This window comes from Suricata suricatta, chromosome 10, assembly GCF_006229205.1.
Source record: "Suricata suricatta isolate VVHF042 chromosome 10, meerkat_22Aug2017_6uvM2_HiC, whole genome shotgun sequence".
NCBI lineage: Eukaryota > Metazoa > Chordata > Mammalia > Carnivora > Herpestidae > Suricata > Suricata suricatta.
In genome coordinates, this window is record NC_043709.1 from 121154696 (window position 1) to 121166297 (window position 11602).

The 11602-nt window shown below is 39.3% G+C and overlaps 1 protein-coding gene and 1 pseudogene across 1 annotated transcript in view; both read right to left on the reverse strand.

Moving 5' to 3' along the window:
* Positions 1 to 11602, reverse strand: part of C10H10orf67 (chromosome 10 C10orf67 homolog) — a 155439-nt gene that overhangs the window by 39068 nt on the left and 104769 nt on the right. Inside the window, 1 exon segment of the mRNA XM_029955583.1 lies at positions 2812 to 2899. Within this exon segment, the coding sequence (XP_029811443.1) occupies positions 2812 to 2899 (88 nt within the window).
* Positions 8598 to 9739, reverse strand: LOC115303951 (annotated as a pseudogene).

Sequence of the window (11602 nt, forward strand, 5' to 3'; positions counted from 1 at the left end):
CACGAGTCAGGAAACAAAGAGAAGAACCAAAGTCAAAAAAATAGTTGACAAAACCCCCCAAATATATATCATTTATGCTGATAAATGCATACAGTTTGTTTGCATATTACTATTTTTTTCAGTTTGCATATTAAATGTAAATAAGTGTCAGGTTAGAGTTAAAAAACTAAGGGGTGCTTGGGTGGCTCAGTCGGTTGAGTGTCCGACTTTGGCTCAGGTCATGATCTCACAGTTTGTGGGTTCGAGACCTGCATCGGGCTCTGTGCTGACAGCTCGGAGCCTGGAGCCTGTTTCTGATTCTGTGTGTCCGTCTCTCTGCCCCTCCCCTGCTCATGATCTGTCTCTCTCTGTCTCTCAAAAATAAATAAATGTTAAAAAAAATAAAAAACAAAACAAAAAAGCTAAAATCCAATCATGCTGTTACTTATCAATTCACAGCTGGGGTGCCTGGGTGGCTCGGTCGGGTAAGCGTCCGACTTCAGCTCAGGTCATGATCTCATGTTTCATGGGTTCGACCCCCACATCAAGCTCTGTGCTGACAGCTTAGAGCCTAGAGCCTGCTTCGGATTCTGTATCACCCTCTCTCTCTGTCCCTCTCCTGCTCTCTCACTTTCTCTCTAAAAAAGTGAATAATCATCTAAAAAATGTTTAATAAATATAAAATGCTTTTTTAAATTTAAAAAGTTCACAACTAAAAGAAAATGATACAGCAATACAAAGATTGAGCAAAGATAGTAAAACACAGACAAGAAGATAATACAGGGAACAAAATTAATAACACACAAGTTAGACATCAAGGTTGGCAAGAACTTCATTGGCCACGAAGGAAAAGTATAATCCATAGCAAAGATAGGACAATGAAGAGCCTCCCTGAGCTGAGAAAACATGATACATAATGTGAAGAAAAAGTGACAATCATGGTGAGCTTTTACTTTCTAACCGTATCTACTAGCTTGCTGCAGGGCACAGCCTCAAAACCTAAAAAGAAATCTTTGTCATTTATATTTAGTTAGACTAGATATCTGGTAGCCACTTGGGACTTTGGATTCTGAAATAAATCACTGGCTAAAGAGACTCAAATAATATAATTTAATAAAATCCCAATCAAAATCTTAGTGGATATATTTTTTAAAGAAATTGATTTGCTGGTTCTAAAACACACATGGAATTGTTAAGAATATAGAATTGCCAAGACAATCTTGGAGACGAGGAGTAAAATGGAAGGACTTGCACTACCTGATTTCAAGACTTATTACAAAGCTATATTAATTAAGGAGATTACAGTATTGGCAAAAGGACAAATAGACCAATGGGACAAAACAGATTTTAGAAACAGATTCATAGAAACATTGTCAACTGAATTTGAACACAGGGACCAGTGACATCCAATGGGAAAGGAAGATCAAAATCCCATCGTAAGTATATGCGGAATGCGGGATACAGCCAAGGCCACAAGAAACACAATCTGCCACAGAGAGAAAGAGCTAAGTTGATCTTCATTAAAATTAAAATTTTCCAAAAAAATTTAAAAATTTATGATCTTCAAAATATGCTGTTCTGAAAACAGGAGGAACTGCATATGGGAATAAATATTTGCAATGTGTGTATGACAAAACACATATCCAGAATATATAACAAAATGCTATAACTCAATAATAATTAAAAACAGACAAAAATAGGAGGAAGGGGGAATGGGGAATTATTATTTAATGAATATAAAGTTTCATTTTTGTAAGATAAAATGGGTTCTGGAAATTGGTGTCCCAACAACGTGAACGTACTTTATTAAACTGCACACTTAGAAATGGTTAAGATGGTAAATTTTAAGTTACGTGTATTATGGCACAAAAATTTTAAAAAGTCTTGAATACCTCTTATACAAAAGAATTTAAATTTAGAAAACGGTTTTAGAGTAAAAACTGTTGAAAAAAATCTTTAAAGACTAATTTTATTTTTTAATTTTTTAAAAGTTTATTTTCAAATTGGTTTCCATAATACATCCAGTGCTTCTCCCCACAAGTGCCCCCCATCATGACCATCACCCCTTCCCTCCCTTCCCCTCCCCCTTCAGTCCATGGTTTATTTTCAGTATTCAATAGTTTTAAAGACTAATTTTAAATTGGAAGCCTCTTAAAGCAAGAGACTGTATTTTGTATTTCTTGGGCTCCTTCCCACAAACCTGATTTGTCCCAGAACACTTAGCATCCCAACAGGTGCACAATAGCATTTACAGCATGCTTATTTTCTCAGTATTTGAAACTTACTGGATATGTTTCTATATTGGACTTCATTTGCCTTTATAAATGAAGCTCCCAAATAAAACATTAAGTAAACAGGTTAAAAAATAGTCTCTTTTAAAACTGAGCTTTATCTCCAGGTGACGTCTAGTATGAAACTGAACGGCTTGGTATTAGGAAACGATTCTTTTACCTCCCTTTGCCCTTTGGAAGTGACTGATGCTTGGATCTGGAGCTTTGAGATTTCCTTACATTCCATGCACGTCTACACAGTCAGACTGACAGCTACTGTCCAGACAATGTCACCCCACCTTGAGAATCGTCACTTGCTTCTATTATAGCTCAACTATACTGCGCTGAAACAATTTGTTCACATGTCTTTATCTCACATCAGATTGAGCTCTTTGGGGCCAGGCCCTCTGTCTTATGTCCTTTGTATCCAGCAGAGTGACCGTCATGTACTATCTCCAGAGTCTATAAGAATAGGGGTTCAATAAATGTTAAGTAAGAACCGAAGGCCATGTACAAATATCACCAAAGAGGCGGACAGTATCTAAACATTACATGTACTTACGATATAATTGAAGGATGAATCAGCAAGTACTGCACACTGACGAAACAATGTGTGCCTGGTAAACATCTCATCTTTAAGAACATGAAAGCTTAAATAAGAGAAAGAGTGAAATTAAAATCCATAGAAACCATAGGATAAAGCAAATTAATATTATGTTCATCTGGTCAGGACGCACAATTTTCATTGTGAAAGAGATACAAGTAAAACATTTCAATGTCAGTATTTTATTTTCATTTTTATTTATTTTTACTTTATTTTTTACTTAAAAAAGTTTTCTTATGTTTGCTTATTTTTGAGGGACAGAGACACAGAACATGAGCAGGGGAGGGTCAGAGAGAGAGAGGGAGACACTGAATCTGAAGCAGGCTCCAGGCTCTGAGCTGTCAGCACAGAGCCTGATGTGGGGCTTGAACCCACAAACTGTGAGATTATGACCTGAGCCGAAGTTGGCCACTTGCCCGACCGAGCCATCCCTATTTTTACTTTATTTGTTAAAAGATTTTATTTTTAAGTTATCTCCACACCCAACGTGGGGGCTGAACTCACAAGCTTGAGATCAAGAGTTGCATGCTCTACTGACTGAGCCAGACAGGTGTCCCTATGTTTTTCATTTTAAAATTACATATTCCAGCCCTGAAAAGGTACAGAACCAGTTTTAAAAACATTTCTCCCTAAAACAAACCAGGGTATCTTTCAGAAATGGTTACTTCTAGATCTAAGGCAATAAATGTCCAAGTTGAGCCTGGCGCATTTTATTGTTAAGGGAATCATCAAAGACTATGACAAAATAATACAGTAGTCAATCTTGAGAGGGCTCCCATTGACTTAGGATTAGAGAAATTAAGCATAAAAATAATTATGATAATGTACTTGAACACAACAAATATATTTTTAAAATTTGGGAACTTGTTAGCTTATCCTGATTGCAAAGGATGCTAAAAGTAGGAGATTCACTCTCAGGAAAGCATATTCTGGAGACAATGAGTATGCTGGAACATTTGGCTAGCTACTAGGAAGGAACACAGTCACAGTATTGGGGCTCCTGGGTGGCTCAGTTAGTAGGGCATCCGACTTCGGCTCAGGAGATGATCTCACACGCATAGGTTTGAGCTCCACTTTGGGCTCTGTGCTGAAGCTCAGAGTCTGGAGCCTGCTTCGGATTCTGTGTCTCCCCCTCTCTCTGCCCCTCCCTTGATCACTCTCTCTCTCTCAAAATAAAAATTAAAAACACATTTAAAAATCACAATATTCAATCACATGGAGGGGTCTTAGAAGAGATTGAGTGTGTCTCATGGGTCAAGATGCTGATAGAATTATTTGCCAGCAAACCTGTATTAAAAGAAAAACTAAAGAGCGCTTATCCAACAGCAGAAAAATGATCCCAGATGGAAACACACTGAAAGCAGGAAGAAATGAAGAGCTGATACAGTACAAACGTGGGTGAAGGTAAGTGAATACTGACTACACCAAACAATAATTGTAATGTCTGATGGTGCTAAACATTTATACAGAATCAAAATGAAAATGTAGAAGAGGTTAAATGGAGTTAAAATATTCTAAGTTTCTAGAATTCTTTTTTTTCCCTTGAAGTTTAATTGACATACATGGTCCTATTAAATTCACATGTACATTATGGTGAGTTTAAGATTCTAGAATTCTTGGGAAGTATCAAATAGAAATTTGTAGAAGACTGAAATGTCATAAAGAGTAAAGAAAGAATAACTAACAAGTCAATAAAAGAAAACATGGAATAAAAATAAGTTGATTAATCCAAAAGAAAGTGAAAGGGAGAGAAAAAGAAACAGGTTGGCTAAATGAAAAAAAATGTATTAAGTGATAGATACAAACTCAACGATACCAGTAATCTCACAAAAAGGAAATGAAGTAGGCCAATTAAATAAATAAGAATGGCAAAACAGATTAAAAATCCAGCTCCACACTGCTTAAAAGACACACATTCAATGTAAAAACAAAATAGGCTGAAAGAAAAAAGCTGGGAAAAATGCACCATTCTATCTTAATGAAAAAAGAGTGGTATAGTTTTATTAATATTAGATGAAGTAGACATTAAACCAAGAAGCATATTTACAGATAAAGAGGAATGGCTTGCAATGATAAACATAAATGATAACTTCAGAAGAAGATATTAATATTTTAAATTTGTAACTATTCAGCAACATAGTCATAAAATATTTAAAGCAAAAATTGATGGAACTAAAACAGAAATAAATACATCTATAAGCACAGTGGAAAATTTAACACTTCTGTCTCAATAGTTGAAACTGTGGTAAAAATATAAGTATATAAAAGACACAGTGAATAAACTTTACCTTATTGAAATATATAAAACACTGCACCCAATGGTAGAATTCCTATTCTTTTTAATTGTACTTGGATCATTTTTCAAAATTAACCATACACTGAGCATAAAAAAAGTATCAAAAATATTAACAGACTGAAATAATTCAGAGTAGGTACTCTGAGCACAGTAGAATTAATCTAGAAACACAATTAGCAAATCTTCAACTACCTGGAAATAAAATTTATCACTTCTAAACAACCTATGCATCAAATATGAAATAAAATAGAACTTAGAAAATGTTTTATACTGAATGATTGTATATAACATGTCATAATTTGTGGGATGCCGCTCATGCAGTGTTTAGAGGACAATGTATAGCCTGACATGTACATAGTAGAAGAAAAAAACCATCTCAGCTTTCTTCTTAGGAAGGACAGCAAATCATACACAAAGAAAGTAGAAGAAAATAATGAAGTGAACAACAGAAACCAATGAAAAGAAAACAAACATATGATAGAAATTCAACAAAGGAAAAGTGATTTCTTTGAAATAAATAATAAAACTGACTCTTAACAAGACTGATCAATAAAAAAGAAGAAAACACAAATGATCAGTATCAGAAATAAAAAGGGGACATCATTAGATCTTACAGATAATTTAAGTGTATAATATGAAGATATTATGAACAACTTTTAGTCACTCAATTTGACAATTTAGTGAAAAGGTAAAATTCTTCTAAAAAGACAACATAAATTATGAAATTTACTATAAGGAGAAAATCTAAATAACTTAATATCTATTTAATGAATTGGATGTTATTAAAACCTTCCTTCAGGGATGACCAACAAACTCATAAAAATATGTTTAATCATCATTCACCATCAGGGAAATGCAAATCAAAGCCAAAATGAGAGGGGCACCTGAATGGCTCAGTTGATTTCAGCTCAGGTCATGATCTCACCGTTCATGAGTTCAAGCCCCACATCTGTCACCATGCTACTGGTGTGGAGCCTGCTTCAGATTCTCTATCTCTCTCTGACTCACCCCCCTTCCCACATGCTCTCTCTTTCTCAAAATAAATTAAAAAACTTAAAAAATACACAATGAGATTTCACCTCATATCTGTCAAAATGGTTAAAATCAACAACACAAGAAACAGCAGGTGTTGGCAAGGAAGCAGAGAAAAAGGAACGCTCATGTACTGTTGATGAGAATGCAAACTGGTGCAGCCACTGTGGAAGACCATGTGGATGCTCCTTAAAAAGTGAAAAATAGAACTATCTTATGATCCAGTAATTGCACTACTGGGTATTTACCCAAAGAACACAAAAATACTAATTCGAAGGGACACATGCACCCCTATGCTTATAGAAGTATTTTTAAAATTTTTAAATGTTTTTTATTTATTTTTGAGAGACAGAGAGAGACAGCGTGAGCAGGGGAGAGTCAGAGAGAGAGGGAGACACAGAATCTGAAGCAGGCCCCAGGCTCTGAGCTAGCTGTCAGCACAGAGCCTGATGTGGAGCTCGAACCCACGAACCATGAGATCATGACCTGAGCCAAAGCTGGATGCTTAACCAACTGAGCCACCCAGGCGCCCCAGAAGTATTTTTTACAATAGCCAAGATATGGAAGCAGCACAAGCATCCATCAATTGATGAGTGGATAAAGATGTGGTGTATATATATAATAGAATATTATTCAGCCAAAAAAAATAAATCTTGCCATTTGCAACAACACAAATGGAGCTAGAGAGTATTCCGCTAAACGAAATAAATCAGAGAAAGACAAATACCATGGATTTCGCTCATATGTGGAATTTAAGAACAGAACAAATGAGCAAAGGGGAAAAAGTGAGAGAAACAAACCATGAACACACTCAACTATAGAGAACAAACTGATGGTTACGAGGGGAGGGATGGGTGGAAAAGGTCACGGGGATTGAGGAGTGCACTTGTAACGAGCACTGGGTGTTGTACGGAACCGATGAATCATTATATTGTAAACCTGAAACTAATATAACGTTGTATGTTAACTAAACAGAATTAAAATAAGAACATAAAAAAATAATAAAACCGTCCGGCGGAGAATGATAAACATTAATTTGAGGATAGATGTTACATTGGAGGAAGAAGAGGCACTAGGCACGGGGTGGGCACACACCGGCTATGAAGCTACTACTAATAGTTCATCTTTGAATAGTTCATTCTCATAGCAGTGAGAATACACGTGTTCACTATACTGCTATCTTTCTACTCTACTAGTATATCTTAAGTATTCTTCTGTATATATTCAACGTTGACCAAAAAAAGTTTTTAAATAAAGAAGATAACAGTAACATGTTTTTTAGGGTCAGAAAGACCTGTGTTCATGCCTGAGATCTGCCACTCTTTAGCTATAAATTCTGCCAAATTCCTCAACTTCTTTGAACTTCAGTTTTCTCCTAAGAAAACTGGAGTTCATATTTTTAACTACCTCCTACAGTTTCAATAAGGATCTGATGCATGTAAAATGATTAGCACTGTCTCTGGCACTATCTGATAAACTAAAACATTAATCAATGTGTACATTCAACATACACATAACAAACACTCTAACACACAACTAGAAACTGCCATTTGGAATGCAGTGAATGGCATGCCTGATGTGACTCCCCTCCCCCATCCCCGTGAGTAGATTTCTGTGAGAGGGGATATGAATCTCTCTTTAAGAGACATTGGTGACTTTTTAGCTGAAGAGATGAATTGTCCAACTGATTCCTGTTCCTTTTGATGCTATATATTCTCTCCCTTTTCAGCTTGAAGTGTCAGAGTTACAGTAGTGGTAGCCATTTCCTACTTTTTCTTCTGCCAGAAATTCAATAAGTACATGCTTAATACATATTTGTTAAGTGAGTGAGTAAACAAAAGGATAAATTAATTGTACTGTATGCTGAATATGAAGATAGATGGCTGTGGTGATCCTGGTCTGGATTCTTATGTGCTTATCTTGTCTTGAACATGTTCTCCGTCTTTTCCTCTTCCTCTTCTCCATCTCTGTCTCCATCACCTCCTCCTCCTCCTTCTCTTCCTCTTCCTTCCCCTTTCTTTTCCTATTCCCCTTCTCCTCCTCCCCTCTTTCCCCTTCCCCTTCCATTCCCCCCCCCCCTTTTAGTTTCAACTGTCACTTTATTGCGAGATGGTAGAATCAATTACACATTTAAACTATATCTTGGCCATCTTTAGTCAAACCACAAATCTTATTAAAAGCAATCTGCTCATTCAAAAGTGATCTTGGCACAACTCAAAATACAGAGCAAGAAGGATGAAAAACATCTCCCTGGCCAGTAGATTGTTTCAGCTTTCTCACTAAGTAAAATCCAAACTTTTCATTTTTAGGAGAGGTTAAGTGTAACTTCAGTAGACTGCAATACGGAAAGATTTTCCCACATCGACTCATCTCCTTGGTCAATTGCTTCTAGTTGTCTCCATCGAGACAGATGCATTTATAGAACTGGCTGCACTTGAGCCTTCTTTGCAAGCAGCTTTAGGTCTGCAGCTCACTTGGCCATTGTCTCCTTTTCCTGCTGTGTAGAGATGCTCTCTGCACCGCAGGCTTCTCCGCCCAGTGTATGATGTGCTCTTGCTCCTCTTAAGGCATCATGTTCTGCACAGAAATGTGACAGTCCAGACGATTCTTTACTTCCTTGTATACTGTAAACAGCTGTTCCTGTTAAGTAAGCTCAAGTGTTATTCCTCTGGACATCAGAAGGATAATGGTGCTTTTGACCCAAGGCCTGCTGTGACTTCTGCGTATCATTTGCACCCTGAATCTTTTTGATGGAAGCCTGTTTCACCTCTTCTAGTTTGGCAATTTTTTGTTCATTTTGTTTATCAGCAAATTCTCCAGTAGAGGCACCATGTGTTTTAGCTACATAGATAAGCAACCCTATTGTTGATCTAGCAGAGAAGGTCTCTGCAGTAACCACATATATTTCTTTGGACAGAAAATATAAGATAAGCCTCATTCCAAGCACACAGGGTCCTGTTATGCCAGTTCTGGTATAAAGGAACTGGAAGAATTCCTCAGGGATCAGCCCAGAATGAACTTTTCCTCCATAATCAAGAAGAGGTGGGACAGGGGAAAGATTTGGCTGCCTGGTGCCAGAGCCCTGCTGCCTTCCTGTGTCCCTGAACTGAGGAGGGCTGTGTTCTTCAGACAGGCGACACTACCCAGGATGGCATAGTCAGTGAGGGACAGGGACACACCATTGTAATTCAGTGTATAGTTTACATTAGAGTTTGGTCCTGGTCTTGTACATTCTGTGCTGTGCTGTTTTGCTTTGTTTTGTTTTGTTTTGTTTTGTTTTGTTTTGAGTAGGCTTCATGCCCAACACTCAGGCCAAGCCTCAGCTTAAACTCACGACCCTGAGACCAAGAGCTGAACTGAGATCAAGAGTAGGATGCTTAACCAAAACAGCCACACAGGCGCCCCTCTATGGGTTTTAACTGAGGTATAATGGGATGCATCTACCTTTGCAGAGTCACACAGGGTAGTGTCACTGGCCCCCAATCCTCTGCGCTCCACTGATTTATCTCCCTCTAGCCCCAAACCCCTAGCAACTACTGATCCTTTTGCTGTCTCCATAGTGTTACCTTTTCCAATATGTTGCATAGAATTATAGCCTTTTCAAATTGGCTTTTTTTTTTCAATTAGTAATATGTGAAAATTCCAGGTTCTTCCATGCCTGATAGCGCCTTTCATTTCAGTGCTAAATAATATTCCATCATCTGGATAAAGACATCTTTGTTGCTTCCAAGTTTGGGCAGTTATAAATAAAGCTGCCGTCAACATCCATGCCTGCTTGACTTTTGATTCCAATTCCCCTCACTTCCCACTCTGGGAAACTGTGCCTTGGATCACCATCAGCTGAACACTCAGAAGGTCATGAAGTCACCCCCACACCATCCCCTCACCGGTCCAGTGCCTACCTTTGGAGAAGCCTAAAGACCGCTGAATTGAGAGGAAGGGACAAGACTCAGAAAAAACACGGAGTGCCCAAGACTCCATATTATTCTGATTTGGGTCTGGTAATTGTTGTGAACCTTGAATTTCATAGATAATTAAAAATGAATTTTGGTGGGTATACTCATGGCAACGAGAGACAACAAGCTATCAAGGGCTGAATCTTCTTCCCTACCTCCGCCCACCCCGACCACACCTGACCTGGGCTGAGAACAGAACACCGATACAAGAGTCTCAGCCTAACGAATCCGGGGACGGAAGGTGTGCTGGGTAAAGTACCACGACTCCCGTGACATCAGAGCCAGGCTGGATACCCGAGAAGGGAGAGAAGTGGAGAGAGAAGAGGAAAGGAGCAGCGTAGAGCTGGTTTCTCTCATCTCCCCTGCTCCCCACGTCCAAGAACCAAGGGGTTTATTATGGGCTCGAAGCGAGGGGAAGAAGGAGGGAATGCACAGAGCAGGGCGAGCCTGCACCGGACACTTCCTGCCTGCAGTTCTGCGCGTGGGCAATCTCCAGCACGTGACTCTGGCGCTTCTGCGCATGCGGAGGGGAGAGGCGAGGGACACGGTGCGGAAGTACACCTCTGACACATGCGCACTCCACGGTGATGGGGCACCCGCGCGTACGCGAGTTCTCTGTGACCTGGAAGCGTGACGCGCAGCGGTGGGTGCGGCCAACCCCAGGAGCTCAGCGGGCAGATCAGGGGGGACCGTTCAGATGGGTGTCTGGGGTCCAGGCAGGCGAGGCGGCATCCTTGCGGCCCCAGGAAGATGGGGATCTATTCTCGTGCCCACGTGCCGCACCTGCACACCGTCCGAGTCGGGAGAAGCTTCACTGATGGCATCAGCAGCTAGCTGTGCCAGGCGGGCCACGGTAAGAGGAAGGACTAGCCCCTGCCCTTGCCAGCACGGCTTAGTTTCCACCTTCCTGGAGGCAGAGCCAACTCAGCGGAGACAGAAAAGGAGCTTGGAGAGGAAGCTCCGAATTGGACCGGAGCTGAATCTAAGTCATGAATTGGCTAAGACATTGGTGGATTTGATCGTTACCTTGACTGGCCAAGGTGAAATTTTTCCTCTACAGAACAAAATGATAGCTCCCAATCTAAGATCTTTTTGATGATGTGGAAAATCTGCGATACAAATCTGCGACTGTACAATTAATCTCCATCCCACACCATGAGGCAGCTCTCGGGATATATATACACTCGCTACGTTATATATCACCTTGAACGAACACTTGGTGAGGCAGCCACACCAGAGAGACAATGCACATGTCCCAACATTACGTCCCAGTTAGTCGATTAAATGAGAAAACATAGAAACTATGCAACCATACTTCCTGCGCTTCACAATATTTAGAGAGCAACATAGAGTCTGCACAGACCAAAATGACGAATATGATTGTCAACATCCTGACTAACAGCAAATCAACTTGAAGTAAAACAGACATTCTTATAAATGGTCTTTGAAATATAGGATGGTCTAC